At 53.1% G+C, this 24,582-nt stretch overlaps 9 protein-coding genes across 9 annotated transcripts; 4 read left to right on the top strand and 5 right to left on the bottom strand.

Annotated features, from left to right (window-relative positions):
* Positions 1-1,332: 1,332 nt before the first annotated feature.
* ATEG_03335 (putative meiosis specific protein Hop1) lies at positions 1,333-4,010 on the bottom strand (the record flags this gene model as incomplete). Its single annotated transcript, XM_001212513.1, has 9 exons — positions 1,333-1,734; positions 1,786-1,979; positions 2,035-2,263; positions 2,308-2,547; positions 2,609-2,861; positions 2,909-3,074; positions 3,124-3,403; positions 3,452-3,720; positions 3,809-4,010. The coding sequence occupies 9 exons, from the start codon at positions 4,008-4,010 to the stop codon at positions 1,333-1,335; spliced, it is 2,235 nt and encodes a 744-aa protein (XP_001212513.1).
* Positions 4,011-6,364: 2,354 nt separating this feature from the next.
* On the top strand, positions 6,365-9,607 carry ATEG_03334 (F-box/WD repeat-containing protein; the record flags this gene model as incomplete). The annotated part of the gene is made up of 4 exons (XM_001212512.1): positions 6,365-6,658; positions 6,729-6,889; positions 7,044-9,429; positions 9,482-9,607. The coding sequence occupies 4 exons, from the start codon at positions 6,365-6,367 to the stop codon at positions 9,605-9,607; spliced, it is 2,967 nt and encodes a 988-aa protein (XP_001212512.1).
* Positions 9,608-10,295: 688 nt separating this feature from the next.
* On the bottom strand, positions 10,296-11,304 carry ATEG_03333 (translation initiation/elongation factor MRX8; the record flags this gene model as incomplete). Its single annotated transcript, XM_001212511.1, has 2 exons — positions 10,296-10,713; positions 10,784-11,304. The coding sequence occupies 2 exons, from the start codon at positions 11,302-11,304 to the stop codon at positions 10,296-10,298; spliced, it is 939 nt and encodes a 312-aa protein (XP_001212511.1).
* A 204-nt stretch (positions 11,305-11,508) lies between these two features.
* ATEG_03332 (putative AP-3 adaptor complex subunit sigma) lies at positions 11,509-12,164 on the top strand (the record flags this gene model as incomplete). Its single annotated transcript, XM_001212510.1, has 2 exons — positions 11,509-11,577; positions 11,676-12,164. 2 exons carry the CDS (start codon positions 11,509-11,511, stop codon positions 12,162-12,164), a joined length of 558 nt encoding a protein of 185 aa, XP_001212510.1.
* A 1,681-nt stretch (positions 12,165-13,845) lies between these two features.
* Positions 13,846-14,973, top strand: ATEG_03331 (uncharacterized protein; the record flags this gene model as incomplete). The annotated part of the gene is made up of 1 exon (XM_001212509.1): positions 13,846-14,973. The coding sequence occupies one exon, from the start codon at positions 13,846-13,848 to the stop codon at positions 14,971-14,973; it is 1,128 nt and encodes a 375-aa protein (XP_001212509.1).
* A 521-nt stretch (positions 14,974-15,494) lies between these two features.
* Positions 15,495-16,581, top strand: ATEG_03330 (60S ribosomal eL8 domain-containing protein; the record flags this gene model as incomplete). Its single annotated transcript, XM_001212508.1, has 4 exons — positions 15,495-15,584; positions 15,681-15,758; positions 15,816-16,325; positions 16,381-16,581. The coding sequence occupies 4 exons, from the start codon at positions 15,495-15,497 to the stop codon at positions 16,579-16,581; spliced, it is 879 nt and encodes a 292-aa protein (XP_001212508.1).
* Positions 16,582-17,371: 790 nt separating this feature from the next.
* ATEG_03329 (putative spindle pole body component) lies at positions 17,372-20,243 on the bottom strand (the record flags this gene model as incomplete). The annotated part of the gene is made up of 4 exons (XM_001212507.1): positions 17,372-17,395; positions 17,461-19,834; positions 19,894-20,102; positions 20,184-20,243. The coding sequence occupies 4 exons, from the start codon at positions 20,241-20,243 to the stop codon at positions 17,372-17,374; spliced, it is 2,667 nt and encodes an 888-aa protein (XP_001212507.1).
* Positions 20,244-20,934: 691 nt separating this feature from the next.
* Positions 20,935-21,612, bottom strand: ATEG_03328 (uS17 family ribosomal protein; the record flags this gene model as incomplete). The annotated part of the gene is made up of 1 exon (XM_001212506.1): positions 20,935-21,612. One exon carries the CDS (start codon positions 21,610-21,612, stop codon positions 20,935-20,937), a length of 678 nt encoding a protein of 225 aa, XP_001212506.1.
* A 732-nt stretch (positions 21,613-22,344) lies between these two features.
* ATEG_03327 (glycosyltransferase family 20 protein) lies at positions 22,345-24,103 on the bottom strand (the record flags this gene model as incomplete). Its single annotated transcript, XM_001212505.1, has 5 exons — positions 22,345-22,498; positions 22,548-22,887; positions 22,944-23,314; positions 23,370-23,742; positions 23,800-24,103. 5 exons carry the CDS (start codon positions 24,101-24,103, stop codon positions 22,345-22,347), a joined length of 1,542 nt encoding a protein of 513 aa, XP_001212505.1.
* Positions 24,104-24,582: the final 479 nt, after the last annotated feature.

The following is a 24,582-nucleotide window of genomic DNA, read 5'->3' as shown; positions in this document are numbered from 1 at the left end:
ATGTGAGTATCGGAGATCGACGGGGACATGACAAATTGTCGTTTCAGGTTGATTACTGGACCCAACTTTGACAGCGTGACACCCACGCTACCAACCAACACAGCACCGAATTCTCCGGAGTATATCTATCTAATTAGAGAGCGCGACACCATTTCGCAGAATATATAAAAAGTATTGACGATATGGTAGTCTACCGCTTATTATTAGCAAAGAGCTTCCCCAAAGTCCTCGGGATGCAACCCCCAGGATCTCCGGGATCAGAATCCCAGTGATTTGGAACCTCTACTCCACTTCCCCTTTTTCCTAATATAGATCGACCAGATTGCTCCCCTTTTAGAGAGCAGCCTACTCCGGAGTGACCTCGATGCGAGCAGGGCCCACATCTGAACCAGTAGTGGACGAGCTCGTGTCATCGATTCCGTAGGACTAACATTCGCTCGATAGGAGCCTAGTGTTCCGTGCACAGCTTCGTCGGTCCTTCCAGGACATCACGAGATGGCTCGGGGACCAGATATACGGAGTACTACCTAGGTATATGGATACCCACTCCTGTCACCCGTTCCAGGTAAAACACTCCGATCTATTCCGGAGTCCTTCTTGTGGGTGATTTTATATGCAGGTCGGATACCCACAAAGAGGTCGGTCATCACATGTCCTTCTCACATTGAGAGATTTCGAATTTCGCCTCCTTGTCAAATACTTAGGTTCTTGATTGGTAGAATGTAGGTGGTCGGTCGGGAATTTCTGACGTCTACCTCACAGACTTCCTCTCCTGGATATCTATGACGCCGAGCTCTACCAGGTATTGTTTAATCAACGTCAGTCCCGTTAACAATCCTATGATTATCGCGCTGGTTTCAGACTAATGATACAGCTTCCCAGCACTCGAGTAACTCTATACTGTAATCCTGCCGGGTCGTCTGTCGACTCCGTTCATAATGACTCCGTCGAGATGAAAACCAGCAGCACGAAGCGAAAAGGGACGTCTCGCATATTTGAGACGATCAGGGTCCTGATCGTCCGTTGCACGTTTGAGGATGAGCTGTCATGAGTTTCATCCGAAGTGAGTGCAACAATATGAAACACGCACAATGCCCGACAGTAAAGATAGTGTGAAACCTGTGTTGCGACCACCAACCCTTAATTCCTGCCATTCATCCTCCCCTTTTTTCGGCTTCTTTCCTCCAACGTTCGAGTGGACAGGGCAATACAATTGTTGATTAGCCTTTGAATGAAGTGACGCGTGGAAACAAGTCCGTACGTCCCAGCAGCCGGTGTTGGGCCTACTTTCAGACCACAATCTCGAATACAACGTCTGATACCCTTCCCCAGTCAGACGCACATACTCTCGTTGTCGGTCGTTTCGGCCCCAACGTCAATTGGATCAGGGTAATTGCTAATCTTCCGTCGTTTTCTGTCACTCTCGCCCACTTCTGTCGGGACCGATGTCTTTTCGTCTGAAGCTCCGCTTGCCAACGCAGCACTTTTTTGTAACGCCTTGTCCAGGTCATCGAGCTGGTTGCTTTCGTCCCCATTCCCTTCCAGAGGCTCTCCCTTTCTCTTAAGTCTCTCCCTATCTCCCAGCTTCTCTGGTTCACCGTCCGCAGTAGCGGCCTTGTCACTCTCGGCAGGTATTGTACTGGCATGAGATCCAGGCTTTTCGAAGGAACCGTGCTCATAGCTGATGATCATGCCCGGGCCTTCAGGAGTAACATCCGCGGCCTGTCGTGTGTACTTTTCACAGTTAATATTCCTAACCATAACATTTGGCACGAAGCCACTTACATGGTTGTGTATCTTCAGCATGGGTTCAAAAATCTCTCTCTCCATTCTGCGGTAGACATCATCCGACGGAACAAGGCCGAACTTAGGCAATCCCTTGCGGACAAACCCCTTGGCTTTGTAGCCCGGCGTCGGCCGTATGAAACCCCGTTTCTTTAGAAGATCAGTTATTTGGACTGTAGTTCGCCCATTGCAGTCTATCATTCATCAGTTCATGCCAGGGCTACGTCTCCGTTGACGGGAGCCACTCACGGAGCTTCTGCGTGAACAAAGAAGTTTTCTTCGGGTAGCCCTCATCAACAATTATCTTCAGGGCTCTTCTCAATAGGACCAGTGTAGTCATTTCCGAGAGAAGGTGTGGCTCATTTGGCTCAAGTAGGCATTGATAACAAGCATGGGTTTTTGGTATCCGAGGGTCAGTGGCATCTCTGAATCCGTAGCACAGAAGATGCTGGCGAGTATGACAAAAGCCGCATTCAATCTGTATAAGTTAGCATCAGTCATCTCCTCGAATGAAAGGCATACCATAGCCGCTTCTTGTCCGTTCCAACCGCACTGGCATTTGATTGCCTCCACGTTTTGGAGCTCAACATTGTTAGGTAAAGGCATCTGCGAATGGAGATGTTCCTTGATTTCCCTCGCTTTCCTCTCGTTGAGAACAAATTTCTCGCCTTTCTCTAGGGCCACGAAATTTGGCTGTCCGAGTGTCGCCTCGTGGTTCATCGGCTGCGTAGGAACATAGTCACTATCCGCAGAATAACTATGCTGGGGCTGAACCAATTAGTGATTTACATGAGATAGATTGCGTGTGTGCAAGGCTTCGTACCCCGAGCATGCTCTTCAGTCTCTCCAAGATTCGGAGATCTTGGCTCGTGCCTTGAAAGCTGCCTGCCGACATTTGGCGACCCAACGGCGCGTCACCAGTGGCAGCCAATGCTTCAATTGCATCAGGACATTCGATATCATCCGCTCTTCTCACAACATCGCTGTATTTCAGTTGGGCAGGGATCCTCGGTGGAGCTTCCGAACCCTCGCACTCTGGGCCAGTCCATTTTAGAGAGGTTACTCTAAGCCCAACACTATGGCTAGTTAGCGCAGGATCGTCGAGTGGAATGGAGATACACACGTATGCCATCCGCTGTCCATGAAACCACACGACTGAGATTCCTTCCTCCAGTTTGCATCAAAAGGGTATTTAATGGTATCACTTTTAGCGGCGGAGAAGCCTGGGGGTTCGTAATCAGGAGGGCAGTCATCCGTGTAGAACAGGTGTATGCCAAGATTTCGTTTGTCTGCAGACAGTCAGTTGCATGTTGCTGGTTTTACAGAAGGCGCGCTAACTTGGAAGGACTGGAAGAAAGGCACTGAGTGTGATCAGCCGTCGGACGATCGTTTCCAAGCCAACTCTGGCTGTTTGCGCAGATTTCATATCCGCAGTGCATCCAACAGGATCAATTGTTAGGCTCTGAAGGCAGGTGTTCATATTTCCCGACACTCCCGTGTACTTGAACGAAAATGTGTATGATTCGAGTACATTCTCTGGGGCATCTTTGTCGACCAGGATAGTCAATTGGATGGCTTCGAGCACGTTCCTGCGTAAAGCATCGAATATACCAGTTTCCTATTGGTGTCAGACGAAAGAATCCGAGATAGAAAGGCTCCCGCATACCAAAGCGTTTAATATCATGTCAGCCTTGGAATCGGCCCCACGAACGATGACCTTCAGGGGCTGGCCTCTTCTTCCGCTGCCGAACGGGGCTGTTGAACTGCTCTGTGAATCCTCGGGATGGGATGGTTTGTCTATGAACTCCCGATAGGAAAGCTTGTGTTCCTTCTGAGCTTCTTTCAAATCCCGATCCTCGAAGCAAGGTAACGGTAGGAACTCCCTAAGATGTCCGATAAGGAATTTTGCGCAAAGAACGTGGAGAGCCCATCCGCCTACCGAAGATAAAACAAGGTCCCGAACTGGTATGCAACCGGGTTAGACATTCCCCAGCTTGTGGTGTTGTCGGGATGAGTAGGGTACCAACCGAGACATGTAACATGATTTGGACCATCTCCAAACTCTGCTGCTGCTTCAGCGATAGACTCTCCTGGTTAGTTAGTTCTGTGGGCCGTTGGAATTCAGTCCGGTTCTTAGCCTGGACCGAAGATGCACTCTTCGGCACGGTCTTCTGGACCTGCACAGGTTGGACCGCAGCCGGCCCGGTGAATTTGATTCTGACCATGCCGCGAGACGGGGCGGGGGAAGTTTGGTATTGAGTTACGACAGCGCGAAAGGGATGAGAAGGGACTGGCTGCGACAGGGGTGGCTGCAGGACATTGAGATGGTTGGGATTGGAAGAAGAATTAAGGTGGTTTAGTCAGATTGACGACAGCTGGACCTCTGTAGGAAGAAGGGGTCGGGACGGTCACGGGAAGCTCGAGGTGTTCCCGTTTAAGCTTCCAACATGTTCGGAGAGTTACACTCTTCGTGGACCTACCTTTCTATAAAGTCCCACTGATTTATGCAGTCGCGTACGATTTGGTGAATTTGTTTCTACGATTCGACGTTATGACTTCGAGTTGAGTTCTCTGCGAGACAAGTCTGACTGTAGTAACATCATTTTACTCGCACAGATTTCAATCCTACAGAATCCAGCGTCCTTACTCGACAGTCCAGAGTATACAATTGATTGAAGCCATCGTCAGCCTGTCTTATAGCGGGGCAACGGCAGATGGCGGCAGATGGTGCGGCCGCTACCTAAATATAGAAGCGGACGGCTGTCAGACGTTCAAGAGGGATTCGAAGGCGACATCTCGACGAAAAAGGGTTGCTAAAAAAGACCGCGGCAGAGTAATACTGGATGGTAAAGCAACAGGTTATGGATGTCCCTTGGAAGAGACAGCATCGGTTCGAAACAATCGATAAGGAAAGGATCCGTGGTAAATGAGATTACGACCCATCACCAGTGGATTATCTCATCTCTTCCCCGCATTCACACTGGAACAACACCGAGAGGATAAGCGCCTGGGGTTTGGCCGGATTTCTAACGCTGTCGAGCGGGAATCCAATCAATCAACCTCGATCGTGCGAGTGATGTCGGACTACCTAGGTAGGTAAGCAGGTAGATCTCTCAACCCAGAACGACTTTTCAGCTTTTGACGGCTGGAGAGTCATTGGTCTGGCTGTCCGACGGGCATCAACCCCCGACCCACCCGCAACCATCACGTGTGCGGTGGCAAAGATACGGCCCATCGTGGGCATTTCACTGAAGGGATGACGAGAGCCCAAATTTTTTCCATCGGACTTCCGCCAGGGTCAGAATCGGGGTTCCACTTTAGGTACATGCGGTGGTCAATCAGTTTGAGAGGTGTTGCTTTGATGAATGAGAGGATGTTACCTAATTCGATGTGAAATCCACGCGAGGATGATATATAAATTACGACAGATTTCCACTGAAACTGATAGCGTGGAAGGCTGATAACGGGGCCGTCCTATCTTGATAAACAAGTTGGAAGTAGGTAGTTATATATCGCTTCATCCATGTGATTGTTTGGTAACAAATTCGGTCCGTCCTGGTTGTCCCCCCACCTTCCAGTCCACCTGCATCCTTGGAGACGGACGGTCTCCATCTTGTCCCTAGGTACCAACCTGTCGTTGATCGAGATTCCAAGGTCCCCCGAAGGGGTATGTATCTTATGCACGGAGTACGGAGTAGAGACGGGTTCTGAAAATGTCCCAAGCGTCCACCTGGTTTTAGCCTAGAAAGGAAAAAGCCAGGACGTCGCCTTTGCAGCTAACGAGGAAGTTCCCTGTTTTCTCATCGTCCCGCCATTATTATCAAGGATCAACAAGGGAATTCTTCTTGTTCCTGGGGGAATAGGTGAAGGGTTATGTGACTTCATCGGATGTAGAAAGATGACCTTGATCGAATGACCGCATGAAGGAACATATGAGGACAGAATTAGGTACATAAGATAATCTTCCCTGCGGGGGAACGAGAAATCCTAAAGATGGAAGAAAGTCTCGGGGAGGTTTACCTCAGCTGGAGGTAAGGGAAGAACTGGGAGGTATCGGTACGGTATCCGTATCAACCAAGGGAAAACCCGTCAGAGGGAGGCACGACCAACCACCTCTCCGCCGCCCAACATCCTCCTCCTCCCTGTCAGCAGAACACGCCACGGCCGCCGTCCTTTCTTCGCTCTGTCCCCTCGTGGCTTTCTGCTCTCCTTCATTTCTCCTCCTCCTCCATCCCTTTTCCCTTCTTCCTCTTCTTCGATTTACCCTCTTGTTCATCAAACTCTCCCCTCCTTCATAATGTTCTAACCGATCTCTCTCCCCGTGTGGCCCGTCAGATGCTTTTGTCCGTCTTGTATCGCCCTGACGGCCCTCATCGACTCCCGGCTAGTTTCCCCAGCTCGAGGCCTGCCGGCTTCGCGAACAACCGCCCACTTACTCTCCCTGGGTATCACCGGCTGGGGATGATTAACGATGTCCTCGCAAGTCCCTGTTCCTATAGAAGTCGCCGAACCGGACGCGTCGTCATCCCAGAGCATTTCCACTCGACAAGTCCCATATCCCCCCTCTCAGCAATACACCATGGGTGATCTCAACAACAGTGGCCCTGACCATGGGCCAGCCGCCAACTCGGTCGGGTTGTTGTCGTTTGCTCCTGCTACTCGAACAACTGTCGTCACCACCACAACGACCACAACCACAACCTTTCCACCACTGCTCATGAAACCGCCTCGGGCGACGCGACATCTGGACCCCAAATTATATCCCTTGGCTTCGTCTTCGACCCCATCGTCGCTGAGAAACTTCAAGTTTGAACTTGGTGGACAGTCCGTCGTTTTTAGTGAGCCAGAAGACACTACAGGCACCCTCGAGGAGGTACGTATCCAGTCGTGTGTTAAACCAGTGATGTAACCCATCCAAGGCTAACGTGTCCTCTACCAACCAGCTAAATGAGAAGAATCACGCGCTGAAATCATCTAACGGCGTCGTTCGGTCCATCACGTCATTCAGTTCAGATGATACTAAACTGCCTCAGCGCTTCGCCCCTCCGAGAGTGTCGAAGCACCCTTCCAACCACCCTTCAACCTCGAAACGCCGTGTCTTGCCGTTGGCGGAAACACAACACGGTTCAGTGCGGACGCATCCTATCAGGATACCATCAGAGCCATCCCTTCGTCCTGGCCGTTCCCATGGGCTCACCCCTAAGGATCCCGCCTCCCCTGGCCTAGCAACTCCTGAAAACGGAGGGCAGTGGTTACAGCGCTGGGGAGACTGTCATCCCCCAAAGACGAGTCCAGAGTGCCAATACCTCTCGTAGGGAGGCCTTGCTACGATCACCACTGTCTTCCGAAGTCGAATCTCAGGAGAGCCTGTATTCCAGGAAAGAACAGCTACGTAACAAGGCTATGTTGTCAGAGATAAATAGACGGTTCCCGCGCCCGGAGACTCGAGCAGGCAAGCCGACACTCTTACATGGCCCATCCGAAGTTGAAACCGAGAACGGACTGGCGGCTGCGGGCGCGAGTCAAGATACTGGGTATGGCACGGCAGAGGAAGCTTCCCAGCAGACCCAGATAGAGCCGATGTCTCAGATCTCAAGTTTTGGTGCCGTTGGGACCCAGGATATGTGCTTGCCCAGCCCTAGCTTGTCCCCAGTAGCTGCTATGAACGCCCTGAATGCCGAATCTTCTTTCGATTCGGCCGAAGAACCAGAAATGGATACCGACTCGAGCTTTGATAACCACGATGCGCGGTTTCCGAGCTTACGTGTGGACACCGTCAAATCGTCAAAGCACAGCGTACCGCCTCCTAAGGACCTGGCCCGCCCTTCATCCTTGATGGACATTCCCAACGTCCTGGACTTTTTCGACTCTGTTCCTGACGGCATGAAGACATACCTTATGTACCAGTTACTGAGGCGATGCCCCAAACCGACTCTCCAATTTGTCGCAGACGTTGTGAATCCCGCGTTGAAATGCGATTTCTTGGCTCTTTTACCGCTTGAGCTCAGCTTGAATATTGTCAAGTACTTTGATGTACAAACTATGTGTCGCGCTGCGCAAGTTTCCAAGAAATGGCGACATATAATCAACTCTGACGAGAAAAGCTGGAAAGAGTTGTTTGACAGGGATGGGTTTGTCCTCCCAGAAGGGGAGTTGGAGCGCGCAATCAAAGAAGGCTGGGGTTGGCAATTTCCGAATGGCAGTGAAGATTTCGAACGGGATCTGAGTCAGTCGGCCTTAATTAAGTCTGAGCCAGAGACTGCGGCTACAACATCCCTGGCTGGACCAAGTGACAGGCCTTCTTCGGGGCATCGTCGACCCAAACGGAAGGCTTGTGGCCGTACCTCAAGTCGGAAATACGCCAAGCGGAAGATCTCATCTAGTGGCACTGATCACTCTGATTCTGATTGGAAGAAGGATGTCTCTGCAACAGAGGGACCATACGCCGCTGCAAATGCTGCGGCAGCTGCTGTACCATACCCAGATGTTGGCTTGCCATCACTTCGCGGTCTCCACCTCTACAAATCTCTGTATCAGCGGCACCATTCCATCCACAAAGGCTGGATTAGACCAAACGTCAAGCCGAGACACATCGCGTTTCGAGCCCACGATCGTCATGTTGTTACCTGCCTTCAATTCGATACCGATAAGGTGTTGACTGGAAGCGATGACACAAATATCAACGTGTACGACACCAAGACCGGCATGTTAAGGGCGACGCTGGAAGGCCATGAAGGTGGAGTCTGGGCTCTTGAGTATTATGGAAATACTCTCGTCTCCGGATCGACTGACCGGTCTGTACGGGTCTGGGATATTGAGAAAGCAAGATGCACTCAAGTTTTCCATGGGCATACCTCGACAGTCCGATGCTTGCAGATCGTGTTACCTGTTGAGGTGGGCAAAAAGGCGGACGGTTCCCCTGAAATGATGCCTAAAGAGCCGTTGATCATCACCGGCTCCCGCGACTCAAACCTGAGGGTGTGGAAGCTTCCAAAACCCGGCGACCCCACCTACCACCAGAGTGGGCCACATGTTGACGACACTGATTGTCCCTACTTTGTCCGCGTACTTACCGGCCACGGGCACTCTGTGCGTGCGATTGCAGCTCACGGGGACACTTTGGTGAGCGGCAGCTATGATTGCACCGTCCGAGTGTGGAAGATCTCTACAGGCGAGACTCTTCATCGACTTCAAGGTCATAGTCTGAAGGTCTACAGTGTTGTCCTTGACCACAAGCGGAATCGCTGTATCAGTGGGTCCATGGATAACATGGTCAAGGTGTGGTCCTTGGATACTGGGTCAGTCTTGTACAATTTAGAGGGCCACACGTCCCTGGTCGGTCTCCTTGACCTTAAGTGTGATCGGTTGGTTTCGGCGGCTGCAGATTCAACCCTTAGAATTTGGGACCCGGAGACTGGCCAGTGCAAGAATATGTTGAGCGCGCATACTGGCGCTATTACTTGTTTCCAGCATGACGGTCAGAAGGTCATTTCGGGATCCGACAGGACACTGAAGATGTGGGATGTCCGCACTGGGGAGTGCGTGCGAGACCTCCTTACCGATCTGAGCGGTGTATGGCAAGTCAAATTCAATGACAGGAGATGTGTTGCTGCTGTGCAGCGTGATAGCATGACCTACATTGAGGTGAGTATTCCCATTTTGATCGGCGCCTTTCAGAGACTAATCCTGCCACTAGGTTCTTGACTTTGGGGCTTCTCGGGATGGAGTCCCTGAAGACCAGTTAGGACGACGAATAATCGTTGATCGAGAGGGCCATGAAGTCAGCGATGCTGACGAGGATTACGATCTTTCTGATGCCTAGTATCATTCTACCCATTCCCTTGACCGGGACTCATCGCCGAACAACAGGGAACGGCGTTTCTGTTGACATAGTTACACCCTGGACCATTTACGATACCCACATGGAATTGTTTATAATTATGAGGATTTGCATAGCGCGGTTGGCATACTTTGATCTGCACAGAATTTCACGATGACCGGCGTTGTGGCATCCAAAATGGAATCTTATTTATGAACCTTATCTTCTATCTTACTAGGTCTTTTGATGCTCTATCTCATTCCATGTTCCTTAGCTATGTTCCTTAGCCTGCATACTGAGCTTGTGTGTTTTAGTGATGGGATAATAGACTCGCCACGGTCTAGCGTTATTCTGGTAGGGGCGGCATAAGCACCGCGTTGCCATTCCTATAAGCCTTGAGACCAATAGCCCCGAGAGGTGCTCACGAGGACGTAGCAACATACGGGAGTTGGCGAAGATGGCCTATATGGCTGGCCGGCAGAGACCTGCCCTCGTTGTATCCCAAGGTGATGGGGGTTCTATGCTTTTCTATATTCTGCCAACATGGCTGGCCCATCAGTTGACCAGCAGTTCTTTGCCATGGGGCTCGCCGGTGGGTTGGGAAATGCGAGTCGACACAGGGGAGTCCTCTGACGGATCCTTGTCGTGAATAGTAGAGTCTTCTGGCACATATATGCGAAGACTCATCTGCTCAGGACGCAGCAGCAGACGATTCAGAAGACGCAAGCTCAGGCCTGGCCTCCACGTTCCCGTCGAAACCAGCAGCCGAAAGTATCGCCCAGCGCACCCCGCTGATTCCCAGAGCGCGGCCTGGCTCGACGGGCGTTTCCGCGCTACAGGTGACGATTTCACCCAACGCACCGGGGCCTTCTGACCGGCCGACGGGCTGCACGATCGGCCGCAAATCCTGTAGCAAAGTTCTCAGCGCGACAATATTGGCGGCCGATGCGCCGCTCTTCACCTGGCTCTTTTTTTTCGCCAGGACCTTGTCGACCTTGGAGAGAATCACTTGGTGAGGGATGGCGTATTTCCGGAATAGCATGAGGATATCTGCGTCGCTCTGTTTGATACCGTGTAGGCTGTCGATGAGGAGGAATGCCCGGCGGAGTCTGAACGAGGGCGTGTTAGCATGCACAATCGCGAGATTTTGCCGAAGCAGAGTCCAAGACGAAGACATACTGTTTCCTCCCCTGGAGATATTTCATGATCTCGACCCCCCACTCCGTCCGACTCGCCTTCCCGTACCCCGGCATATCAAGCAACACGATCTTCGACTCACCCCCCTTGGTGCCGCCGATTCCAAACGCGTTCATCTCTCGCGTGCGCCCCGGCTTCGACGATGTCCAGCACATCTCCTTGCCCATGACAGCGTTCAGCAGCGAGCTCTTCCCGACGTTCGAGCGGCCCAGAAACGCGACCTCCGGCTCCGACGACGACAGCGGCGTCGTGCGGAACTTGCTGGCTGACCATAGCTTGACCGGGGAGTGGCGCGACGGACTGAAGAATTTGTCGGCGTAGACGAGGCGTTGTTCGTCGGGCACTTGCGTGTCCCAGTAGTAGGATAGATCGGCGGGTGTGAGGTCGCGGAGTTGCAGTTTGTTCGGGTTGCGCGCTGGGGGTGCGGTCGTGGTCGAAAGCAGCCGTCGGGAGAGGAGAGGCTGGTAGGCGCATGCGCCGCATATGGGCAGCTTGGTCTTCATGGTTATGTGCATCAATTATGGGAAGTGGGAGCGGAGCGCAAAGTTCTGGTCGTTCTGGTACCTGGTTGAGGTTCCAGCATCGGCCCGGATCAGCAGGTTATCCGAGGGCGTGTCAGCCGCTCCGACAGATAAGACAACCAGCTGTACAATACCCTCACCTCTTCCTGTCGCAGTCCGCGCAGCTCTCCAGGCCCTCCCGACACCATGATCAACGCCGTGCTCGTGTTCAACAACAACGGCCAGCCGCGTCTGACCAAGTTCTACACGCAAATTGTACGTAAGCCCAGTGGCGGACGACCACAACGGACGAACCTCCCGACGGTCGATCAAAGGCTAACAAATCCCTCTTTCTTTTCCCCGCGGGCTCACAGGATACACAAACGAAACAATCCCTCATTGCGCAAATCTACGATCTCGTCGCCCAACGCCCACCCAGCGCCTGCAACTTCCTCCCGCTTCCCCCGCTACTCGCGCGCGGCGCCAGCTCCAGCGCCGAGAATGGGCCCTCGGACGCCCCGACGCAGGTGACCTACCGGACGTATGCGACGCTCTCGTTCATCATGATCTCGACGTCGACGGAGTCGCCGCTGGCGCTGATCGACCTGATCCAGGTGTTTGTCGAGGCGCTGGACCGCATGTTTGAGAATGTGTGCGAGCTGGATCTCATCTTCGGGTATGAGACGATGCATGCCGTGCTGAGCGAGATGATTGTTGGCGGCGTCGTGGTGGAAACGAACATTGATAAGATTGTCGCCGGGGTGCGCAGTCAGGAGGGCTCGATGGGGAAGAAGAGAGCCATTCAGGCGGCGAGCTCGGGGGTTGGACGTGGGGGGTTGCCTGGGCTTGGGGCATGGCGGTGATTGCTGTACTATGTGCTTGGGTTTGTGGGAGAATTTGGTTCTCGGCAGGCAATGGGCATGGCGTTTTGGTCTGGAGTTACGGTTTATTGGCTGTGGCCATGGCAATTAATCGCATGGTTGTCGCATATATACCTTTCAGAATGTGCATTTCTTTATGGCCTATCACTTTCGAGTCGAGAGTGTCGGGCAGGTGGTGATCCGACATCCCGTTCGCAGTCAGCATAATAAGCGCATGACTCTATCACTTTAATATACAAGTAAGGCGGCATCTACGGCGCGTATTGGGGCAAAATCAAAGTGGGTGAAGTAGAGGGCACATCCACGCTAACAAATCATAGGGTAGAAGGTGCAGCACCGGCAAATTCGATCCGTTTGTTTGAAACAATGACCCTCGTCCCGTCCGAGTTCTAAACCGGTTGTTAGATGCTAAAGGGTTACATTTCGTTGAGATGAACACGCAATGTCCTGCCACCCTGTATGCATTCAATATTCCATCTATCACATTTGCCCGAGTGGTCTGATAGATTCAGGATTGGGATATTTCTCCCACTGCGACGGTCGACCACATATCCCTGCGGGTGTTGTACCTGTGAAAGTAATTGACGTCCGCTGAGTATACTGCGAAGCGGACGCGACGAACACGTTTTCGTCGTGGAGTGTAAGTGTTGTGTTGATAGACGATGCTCAGATATATATCATCCACGTCAGATGACTGACGCTCGCTACCGCTTCGAATATGGCTGCAGAGAGAGGGGACGGACGGACTGGTATACCGAGCAATCACTTTCCGGTATATTTCTCTCGACATACCCCTGCTTTACCAGGGAGACCCTGACGAGGTTGCATTGGCATCGTTTGTCAGCGGATCTCGCAACGTTCAACGCCCGAAGGTCTTCTTGTCCCGCGAGATGATCCACTGCAACTGCAGCAATAACGATAACAGGCATAGTCTGGTCTGTCGGCCAGAACCGCGACAGGGCGGACCCTCCATGCCTGCTCCACATGGCTGACGGACAGCGGGACACGAGTCATATCCTCGTCTAAAGTCCCGATCATGCCAGCGTAAGTTCCACGGGGGATGGAGTGTTCTCCAACTCTTGTTTCATCCAACGGTCTATGATAGGCCATTGTGTGACATTCTTGATCACCTTCACTCCCTCCCACGCCTCATCCAGCGCTGGTTGGGGGTCAGAAGATTTGCTGGCTCGTGTCGCTGCCCCTCGGTGATCGGCAGTGGAGGCCCTCGTCTGCAGATGCTGGCCACTAGTAATAATGGCCCCCTCACATTGGCGGCGTCGGCTTTTACCAAGTCGCGATATGTCCGATCTTGCTCGCTCGGGCTCGGGCATGGTCGTCGCGGACTGTCTGACTTCTGGCCAAGCGTGCAGCTGAACAGGGTAGATGTTGCCCTGGTGATCTCTCGGGGAGACTCAGGCCGGGCAGAGGCCGATTGGGTGATTGACAATCCCCTGGCTCCATGAGGTCGATGGGTCCTCTGACACTGGGCGTGGGAGGTTGTTGATGGGGAGGAGGTCGATCCTTTTAAGGTCAACTCGGACTATTTAAAGTGCCGCTGACACCATCAGGTCCCCCGAATGTCGCCATCCATTTTTCATCTGATTGATCAGTCCACAGACACTACGCCCAAAGCTCCCTAAGCTACCCCTACGTTCTGTTCAAAATGACTGGCCCGGAACCTCCTCGCCGAATCCTTCTCGTCAGCAGCCCGCGCACTGCATCCAACCTGCTCTTGCGGATCCTCAACCTGAAAGACCAGCCCCACGCGCTCACCAACGAAATCGGCGGCTACTTCTTCTTCCCTGCGTTCACAACCTCCGCCAAGGACGGCCGGCTCGCCAAAACGCGCGACCAATGGACCGACGAAGACCGCAAAGATGTGCAGTCCGCATACCAAGTGTGCGTGGACCAGCTGGAAGATTGGAGCGCGCGCGCGGCCAAGGAAGACAAGATCTTGTTCGCAAAGGAGCACGCCTTCTGGATCTTTGACCCGACATCCATCCACAAGTTAGGGGCCACCGCGTGCGGCGCCGGCGAGGCCGCTAATGGAAACAAGCAACATGAGCCCCTCTTCCGGCTCCAGTTCCCCAGCTCCTACGGCGCCTGCGACACGTGGTCGGATCCGAACGAAACCGCTCTGCCGGACGAGTACCTGCGCACGTGGCGTATGGCCTTTATCATTCGCCATCCAGCCTTGATGTGCGCGTCCTTCTACCGTGCCATGAAGAAGATGATCCGCCTGGGAATTCTGAAGGAGGACGAGTTGCCTGCTGTGTTTGCGACGAACATGTCCTTCCAGTGGCCGCGGATGCTATATGACTGGAGTGTGGCACAGGGAATTGCGGGGTTGAAGCCGTTGATCCTAGACGCCAACGACGTGATTCACAACCCAGAGGTGGTTGTGAAATTCAGCGAGCAGATTGGGCTGGACTCGAGCAAATTGGTTTTTGAGTGGGAGGCCAACAAGCCCAAAAATGAGAATGGATCACAGCAGAACGGTGCCCATGAAAATGACACCCAACGAGCCGAGGGCCCCAAGGACAACGCGTCAAGTAGTTTTGAACGACTGCAGGATTTCAAAAACGAGGACGCCAAACAAATCATGTTGGGCAGCTTGACCGCATCCTCCGGGGTGTTAAAGGAGAAAGCCCCAGAGACGGTCGACATTGCGGCCGAGGCCACCAAGTGGAAGGAGGAGTTCGGCGAGGAAGGTGCCTGCATGGTGGAGAAGGCTGTTCGGGCAGCGATGGCGGACTACGAGTACCTGAAGGAGCGACGAGTGAGGGCTTAAACATGTCAAATAGTCGATGATCTGTTCTATACCTGTACTTTTGCATCCCACTGTAGTTAATATTACCACGTGACCTATGAGATTGATAAGATTACTTCGGATGTTTGTCTCGCTGACACTATTTATCTAGTCTGAATCGGGAAAGGTCTCGCATGCAGCGGCGTTAGGGCTAGCCCTAGTCACATGAGACACCATCGGGCGACAGGTTGTTCCGTCACTAGCGCGGCCCACAAGAGCGACGGCGCCATTTTCTTCTCAACACCGAAATTCGACTTCTTCGTTTCTTTCTTTCCTCTCCGTCAATCCCGTCACCCAACGTCGCAACGGATACCAGTCGACAAAATGGTAAGCATTTAACATCCAGTGTCCTTGCATTAGCATTGCGATATACGCAACCTCCCTTCGTGAGAAGGCGAGAAGCTTCGACTACTGCGAACATGTCCTGAGGACACCTCGTGGCATTTCGCACGTAGCGAGGCACATTCCGCTGGTCGCACGCATCCTCTCTCGGATATCTCCAAATGCACGGAGAAATCCCATTTGCGAGTTGTCGGGCAGAGGATGCGAGTGCTGGTGATGATTTGGCTGGAGGCATCAGCGGGACTAGTCGGGTGAAACCACTAACACCGCTGGTGTTCTCTTAGAGTTCAAGGAAGATGCAGCACAATGGTGGACACGATTTGCTGATCTTCTTTTCTCAATGACAGCCCGCCAAGTCCGGAAAGAAGACTGCTCCCCTTCCTTACCCCCAGGGTAAGGCTGGTGCTAGCAAGAAGGGCCCCAAGGTATGTACCACTTCACTTGTTCTCATGTAAATCAGCTCGGTACTAATATCTGCATAGAACCCTCTGATCGAGAAGCGCCCCCGCAACTTTGGCATTGGCCAGGACATCCAGCCCAAGCGCAACCTCGGCCGCTTCGTTAAGTGGCCCGAGTACGTCCGCCTTCAGCGCCAGAAGAAGATCCTCAACCTCCGCCTGAAGGTTCCCCCCTCGATTGCCCAGTTCCAGAACACCCTGGACCGCAACACCGCCGCCCAGACCTTCAAGCTCCTCAACAAGTACCGTCCTGAGACCAAGGCCGAGAAGAAGGAGCGTCTCCACGCCGAGGCCACCGCCGTTGCCGAGGGCAAGAAGAAGGAGGACGTCTCCAAGAAGCCCTACCACGTCAAGTACGGTCTCAACCACGTCGTCGGTCTGGTCGAGAACAAGAAGGCTTCTCTCGTCCTGATCGCCCACGACGTTGACCCCATTGAGCTGGTTGTCTTCCTTCCCGCTCTCTGCCGCAAGATGGGTGTCCCTTACGCCATTGTCAAGGGCAAGGCTCGTCTGGGTACCGTTGTCCACAAGAAGGTAAGCGTCATGCTTTTCTCGTAACTTGCCATCCGCATACTAATTCCATCACTAGACCGCTGCTGTCCTCGCCCTCACCGAGGTCCGCTCCGAGGACAAGGCCGAGTTCACCAAGCTCCTCTCCGCTATCAAGGAGGGCTACACCGACAAGTACGAGGATGCCCGCCGCCACTGGGGTGGTGGTATCATGGGTGCCAAGGCTGTCGCCCGCCAGGAGAAGAAGCGCAAGGCCGTCGAGGGTGCCATCAAGATCTAAACTAGTGAATAACTAGTTTTGTTTCCTTCTTGACGGGCTCTAGTCGACGACCTTGATGACAAAAAGTTCCTTTTTGTGACCATTAACTGGGGGTATTATATCCGGTGTTACGGCTTTATACTTGTTGATGGCATAATAGCTTAGATGGGTGGAGAGCTTTTGGCACCCCGATCCTAAGAATCCCAATCCATCTTGATGGTCCATCTGTTCTCTTTAGTTACGTTTTATGTACCCCCTGCAGATACCCATGAATGCATTTCAAGACATCACTACAGGCCCAATGTAGTTGCAAGATCCTAGCATTCATGAGAGTCTGCACTGTAGAAACTGTAGACATACCCCTCTGCTTAATCCCAGCATGAGTTGAGTCTCAATACGCCAGATGTTATTCCCTCATTTCAACTGAACCATTCGTTATCCCTCCGTCTTCCCACATGAATCGTCAATACAGTACAAACCCATGTTGTGCATGGGACCTAAATATCTATACAAGGCATAGCGGTAGTGGTAGCAACCCAGCCAGATGCATAACAGAAACCAAATGATCCCCTCAACCCATCTTGGATGCCCTCCAATAAGTACACCGTCCTGAGGACCAAGCAATTAAAACATAAAATTGAGCTAGCCAGCTCGCCCAAACAAACCCCGTCAACCATGGTAGGTTGAGTGTAAACATCAAGAAACAAAGGAAAAGAACGAAAGGCAAAACTGGAAGGTGGAAAAAGAAAAAGATTTTATAATCATTGATCATTAACGTGGTTGCCGGGAAAGACCTTGTCGAGCCTGAGGTTCATGTCAGTGGGATGGATTTACGCTATGAGATCCATGCATCCAACGTACCTTCATCTGTTCGATGCGTGCCTTAAGTTGACTTGTAACTTCAGCAGCCCGCTTCCAATTCTCAGCGGGCTCGCCGCTTCGCGCGGGCTGGTCTTCGCCAGAGGCACTGCCTGATCCCAGCGCAGATGATCGAGTAGGACTGCCCATGCCCGAGTAGCCGGTGCCGTATGAGGGGCTGAACTTCCGCCGTCCGAAGCCTCCATCTCTGCTCCCTAAGCCAGGAGACTCCAGGCCGTTGTTCTCTTTCTCTTCGCTAGGACTCGCTGATGCGTAACTCCGTGGCCGACTGCTATCAAACCGCGAGCCCATGTGGAGTCCGGACCGTGGGACTCCGCTGTAGCCATTGCTGCCAGGGTCCTGGTAAACGTTCGTCTCAGGGAAGCCCATGTTGACGCCATCAGGCACAGTGTTGGGAGGGCTCATAGCGCTGGCACGAAGAGCTCGGGCCAACTCACGCTTGAGCCGCTCGATCTCGCGCTGCTGTTTCTGGACAGTCTGCTCAGCGGCCTCAGCATCGCTGCGTGCCCGGACCAACTGTGTCTCTTTAGCCTTGATGCCCAGAACATCCCTCGTGTGATCTTCGATCAGCTGCGCGTTTTGGTTCTGCAGTTCGGTCACCTGAGAGTTCAGTTTTGTCCTCTCCGACTTGAGATCTTCCACCATTCGCGTGAATCGCTCCTTCTCAAGACGCAGCTCTTCCAACTCCGCACGCTCAACGGCAGATATCCCACTCACTGGAGGCGCAGCCGCCGGTGCAGGCGCAGGTTCGGTAGCAGGAGCGGGCTTCGCTATCGGGCGACCTGCAAGTCCTCGGCCCAGACCGAACTTGGGAGCAGCAGGGGCGGGCGGCTGTTCCTCCGAAGGGGGCGAAATGACTCGGCGCTGGGGTGACGCCAGACCTCCTGGGCCACCAAGTTTCTTTTGCAGTTTGAGACCGGAGCCGGGAGTAGGCAGGCCACCGGACTTGGGAGGTCCAGCAAGTTTCGACGGAATTGATCGGGGCTTTGCTGGGGAGGGAGCGGCGGGCTCCTCTACGGGAGGAGGGGGAGCTGCTGCAGCTGCAGGCTTCTTCATTCCTAGAGTCGGTTTCTTCATTCCACCCATGGGCTTCTTAGCGGCTGCGGGAGCAGGTTTAACGATGGGCTTGGGCCGGTCTTTCGCCTTGACTTCAGCAGTCTCGTAGAATTCCTTGATCTTCGTCTTGCGGATATCATCAAGTCCCTCAAGGTACGGGTTCATAGCCCGCTCGCCCATGATCTTCATCAATGTACCAAGAATCTCGGCTCCACCGGCACGGTTAACCTCTGTAGATTCAGTCAGAAGTTTGGTAGCCGCATCGGCGATAGATTTGACTTCGGCTTTCGAGGGCACATCCCTTGTGGTGCGAAGACAGCGGATGAGAAACTTCAGCGTTTCCTGCTTCACTTGAGGGTTCTTGTGCTTGAGGAATTCAAGGGTTTCATCCAGACAATCTGACAGGCTAGTTGCAGTGAAGATGGCGTCCAAGGCCTGACCCAAGGCTTCCGAGACACTCTGCTTCTTCTCCTTAAGACGCTCCATGATCGGCGCCATGACCGTCGCGCGGTGCTTCGCAAACCCGCTACGAAGTCCCTTCGCCAGCAAATCAATGCAGTTCGCCGCGACCGTTACGACTGCGACGTTAGCGTCCTTCATGCACTTCGCCAGCGCCGCGACGATATCGTTGAACGGGCCATCCTTGATCCGGGGTACATTCAAAGCCGCATACAGCGCATCGAGGGCTTCTTTCCTATCCTTCCACTTCGACGATGCTAGCTGGTCCAGCAGGTCTTTGGGAATCTTGGACATGACGTCCACCGGTTCTGCAAGATCGAAGACGTCGACTTCACCACCATCTTCTTCCGCATATTCCTCGCCCTCTTCCTCACCGCCGCCCGTTTCTGGGGCAGCACTGGCGGCGGCCATCGCATCTTGCTGTGCTTTCGTGAGCCGCTCTTGCTTCGGCGGGGGCTCCTGTTTTACTCCTTCGAAAAGTTTCTCGAGGTCCTGTTGTTGAACAGGTTTCAGGTCACCCCAGAAGAGGGGCTTGATGGCCTCTTTCAGCCAACGATAAAGCTCGACAGTGAGATTCTGCGCCTCAGCTCGGACATTCTTATCGGCATGACCGAAAACCTTCGGCAGGGCTTTCAACACGGGTTTGGGGTCGACGATCTTGCAACCGAAGTTATGGTAGATAGCACGCAGGCCTGCGAGAGTCGCGGCGATGACCTTGGGCGTTTTATGCGACAGTCCTGGCAGAATCTCTTCAATCACGGGGTCGGCCTTGTCAATTTCGACACATAGGAGCAGCGCCTCGATGGCGCTCTGTTTCGCAGCCGGTCGCGTCGATGGGAGGCCCTTCTCGACGATGGGGTATACGGTAGTCGCGCGGGTCCTTTATAGCCCGTGTCAGCAGCCCAATGATAAAAACGCTTACAGGCTAGTGGAACATACCTCGCGCAGGCTTGAACACCGCCAAATTTCAGGAACGAACAGTATGCCCCAAGACCCTCTTGTTGGGCAGCAACGTTGGAATCGGCCACGGCACCCTTCCACAACCCGGGGTCTTGGATGAACGGCGTGAAGACGGGATCGGATTCATCCGGAGTCTTCTCAAACTGTTGCCTGGCGTCTTCGTAGCCTTCCTTGCGGACTTTCCAGTTCTGTGACCGTCGACGGGAGCACTGATCAGTACGCGTGGGGTATGGCGGGGTGCGAGATCAACAGTCGACGAGCGGGCTCACCTTGTGGGAAAAACGATCGGGTAATGGCAGGGAAGAAAAATCCTCCTCTCCGTCAGCCATTATGACGGGTTAGTGTGTGCTGGAAGAGATGGGCGATTAGCGATGTCTGGAAGCGTAAAGGCGTGGGGGTTTGCGACTTGTCAGGCCGGAGAAGTGAGATTTGGAAGTGGTGCCTGAGCCGGACTCTGACCGGAAAATCCCTTGCAATATCGAAAGAAGCGATCCGGCAGTCCGCCGCAGTTTGTATATACTTACGTAGTTTCAGTGTGTGTGCGTATGCAGATGGGGTCCGAGGTTCACCCGGAGAAGTGCCAGGAGGTTGACAGCGGGCAAACAGGTTCAGAAGATATCAAGAAGATGTCACTCGCAAAGACAAAGTGAAAAGGAAAAATTCTCCCACGCGAACCATGGGAAATCGAACAAACGGGGAGCGAGAGGGGACGGAGGAAGATGAAGTCGAGCGGGAGCGAAGAGTAAACAACGGATAAGTCGCTGGGGTGACTTGGCCGAAAGGGGAAAAGGGCTTGGCACGCACTGCAGCCTTATTCATGTCCTGGTCATATGTGTGCCTTATATGAAGTCCCTTTCACTACCAAGACAGAATATAAAATATATTCATACGTATAGTTGCTTTCAGTATGCAGTATAATACAATGATTCTAACCTTCTTCCGGGAAGATAACCAGATTGTAGACCCAAACAATCATACAAGAAACCAAGTCGCACCGCACCAACAAGCATCCACAGACCCCTAAGCAACACCACCAGTTCTCTCATAAACCAGCCGACGAATGCGACCGACATGCTCCTTTGGCCCCATCTGCGCGCCGGCACCCTCCTCCAACCGCCGGGCCTCTCTGCGCTCCCACTTGGCGGCGCGCTTCGCCGCACGCTCAGCATCGCGCTCCTCCCTCGTCATCACCGGCGGTCTCTCTTCGATGGCCGCGCCAAAAGGCGCAATAATCCGCTCTACCACATGACGCACATGCCGGCTCTTGGGGTATCCGGACGAGAACTCGATGACGTCGCCCTCGCGCAGAGAGTTCCGCGGGTCCGAGACCAGATACGACGTGATCTTTGGGTACGTCTTGCGAAGGTACGGGTCCCAGGTGGTGTGACGGTGGCTCACGCGGACGGTGCGGTCCATGCGGCCGACAGAGACCACGGTGCCCGTCTTCACCGTGTAGGGGTAGCTGCGGAGAGAAGGAGGCACGACCGGGGGGTTGGTCGCGGACGATGGGGTGGGCTGCTGAGTTGCCGACGACTCGGTGGTGGCAGTCGTGGAGTTGAATCGCGAGCACACCGTCGTCGTGAGTCTTGATCGGGTGGTGGCCTGGAACGCCTGTGCCGTTGTCGAGGTGGTTGCGGTGGATCTGAGGAGGGAAGACCGCAGGGGCTGCATGGCCCGGAAGAGATGGCTGGGAGACATCTTCCTTCGGAGTAAACGTAAAAGTAAGGTGTATTTTTGGAAGGATTTCCTGTCTCTTCGAAGAGGTCGCAAGTTCGGACTGGTGATCTCGGAGGCGCGGTCCTGTCGATATCGGATGATAGGATTAAGAGACAGATAAGACTCGTGGTTTGACGGGATAATCGGAGAGGCAAATAAATTGAGCACTGTGCACGGAAACTGCAGCAGTAGACCCCTGTGTGTTGTTGGAGCCTGCGATGCCTGCTGGGGGAGGGTTGGCACGACTCGATGCCGCGGAAGTCATCCAAGAATTTCTCTCGGGTGTTTGCACTGTTTGCACGTGGTCTATATTTCGTACAATCTGCAACATGAGGAACTCTTGCGATCCTATGGACTCGCTGAGGCTGAAAATTATTGGAATGTCTTAGAGACCATTATTGTTATTGATGAATATCGAGCTTCAACTTCAGGTAGCATAGTCCGAAACAAACAACAAGTCAATGCGCCTTATACTCTGTACACAACACCCTTGACCATACATCATAGTACATACCTACCTATCCAGCACCGAGCCCTGGACAAGTAATTATTCTCATCATATTTCCAAATAGATAGCCATTAACAAATGCAAGCATAAATCATAAAAGCATTCGCCGCGCCCTTGCTCATAGACCGAAAACATATACGTGTATTCTAACCATTCATTCATGCACTTCCCAGCCCGTTGCTGGAGTTTCCAGCTCCAAGACTAGATCACTGAGGAATCAGATTGCCTTCATCGGAGACACTCGCGCCGTTAACTACGTCAGCATTGCCAACGACAGAAGCCTTTTTGGAGTGGAATTTCTCCGCCGAATGAGCCGATATCCGGGTCAACTCAGTAACGAAAGACTGACCCCAGAAAGCGCTAGATGGAATTAGCATTCTCTTTCCGTTTTGATTATTGCAGGTCATACCTGGTATATTTGCTGACATATTTATCCAGCTTCGAGAAATTCAGGGCTCTTTGCTCGTCACTCATGGTGACCGCCTCCTGGTAGGCGGCAGCGAGCTCTTCGGTATTCCAAGGATTGATGATGATACTGCCGTTCAGACTCTGCGCCGCGCCGGCAAATTCGGAGAGCACCAAGACACCGTGCCGCTTTTGCTGCGCCGCAATATATTCGTATGCGACAAGGTTCATTCCATCGCGGGTTGAGGAGACAATGCAGGCATCCGACACAGCGTACAAAGCGATCAACTCGTCAAAGTTGACTGATTTGTGCAAGAAATGGATGGGCATGAACTCCACAGTACCTGTACGGCGTTAGCCTCTAATAACACATTGACCTTAAAAAAGAAAAACCACCTACCAAATTTTCCGTTGATCCTGCCAACCAATTCGTTGACGACGGCCCTCAAGTTCTGGTATTCCTCGACGTCTTGCCGACTGGGGACAGCCACCTGCACCAACACAACTTTCCCAACCCACTCGGGATGGTCCGAGAGGAAGACCTCAAGGGCGTGCAGCTTCTGCGGTACACCCTTGATATAATCGAGGCGGTCTACACCTACCATGAGCTTTACGCCCTGGAATTTCTGCTCCAGCATTGCGATTCGCTTCTGGACCTTTTCCTTTTTGAGGCCCTCCTGGAACTTCTCCGGGTCGATGCCAATGGGGAAGGCCCCGCAGGCAATAATTTTGCCCTGGAACTCAATTCCATTGGGCGTCGTGGCCAGTCCTCTGAGGGAGCACGTTAGTTTCTGGACGTCACAAAGGAACGAGGGAGGGCGCGTACAATAGCCGGGAGCAAGCACTCAGGAAATGTCTCGTATAGTCGTAGGTGTGGAAGCCGATGAGGTCACAATGGAGAACCCCGAGGAGTAGCTCATTTCGGACGGGGAGGATTCGGTAGATTTCGCTACTGGGGAAGGGCGTGTGCAGGAAGAAGCCGATCTTCACATTTTCCTTGGTGTCGCCAATCTCCTCACGAAGCATTTCGGGAAGGAGCATCAGATGGTAGTCATGGACCCAGATCAGATCTCCATCGCGCACCTCCTTCGCAACGGCTTTGGCGAAAAGGCGATTTGCCTCCTTGTATGCTTCCCATGCAGCTTCGTCGAAGGTGATTTCGCCAGGGTGGTAATGGAATAGCGGCCAGAGGATTGAATCTGGATAAGACACGATGGTTAGCATGCCCTTTAGCTGGGACAATTGGGTGAACTCACTCGAGAACCCATTGTAGTGACGATCCGCAAGTTCATCGTCGATGAACACGGGGATCGCATTATATTCGTCCTTCAGGCGGCGTTTGACGATCGGAATTTCCTCTTCGGGAACTTCCAGACCAGGCCAGCCGTACCATTGGAATGTCGTAGACTTGGACAATCCACTGAGACCACTGACTAGGCCTCCGGAAGACATGGAAAAGTCATATTTGCCATCTTCGGACCGCTTGATGGTGATGGGCAAGCGGTTGGAGACGAGAAGCAGTCTCGCATCATTTTTGATGGGACTTTCGAGGGACGGCATTTTTGCAATGGGAAGGAGGAATTCGTCGATCAGGAATAATGGCTATTTTGGATCGAAATCGGAAATGAAGAGGGTTATCGAGAATCCGCTGGGAACCGAATCCCGGGATATGCAGGTGGGAATAAGCAAAGATGATACTGGAGTGGTCCAGATGTCACTCAACCAGCGATGGCGCACTTTTGTCTGCAACACCCAACAAGACAATTCAGCGCGATCGGGATGACCACGAAACACTGGCCTGAGAAGGCGGCGTCAGACCGGCGTGGGGGGAAGTAGGAGAGATGAGAAAATGGCCAGCGACCCAACAAAGGCGGCGGGGAGGCAGTGACCTCAGAGCCCAGCAATCAACCAGACGCGCGGACCAACCGACCCAAGCTTGGGCAACAAAACGGAGGAGGTAGACACGATCCTCACTAGCAAGCTCATCGGCAAGTGGGGAGAAAGACTGCGATATTGCTCAGAAGATCATTCCCTTCCCT

This window comes from Aspergillus terreus, genomic scaffold, assembly GCF_000149615.1.
Source record: "Aspergillus terreus NIH2624 scaffold_4 genomic scaffold, whole genome shotgun sequence".
NCBI lineage: Eukaryota > Fungi > Ascomycota > Eurotiomycetes > Eurotiales > Aspergillaceae > Aspergillus > Aspergillus terreus.
The sequence above is the reverse complement of the archived record's forward strand: the minus strand, read 5'-3'. Positions and strand labels throughout refer to the sequence as shown.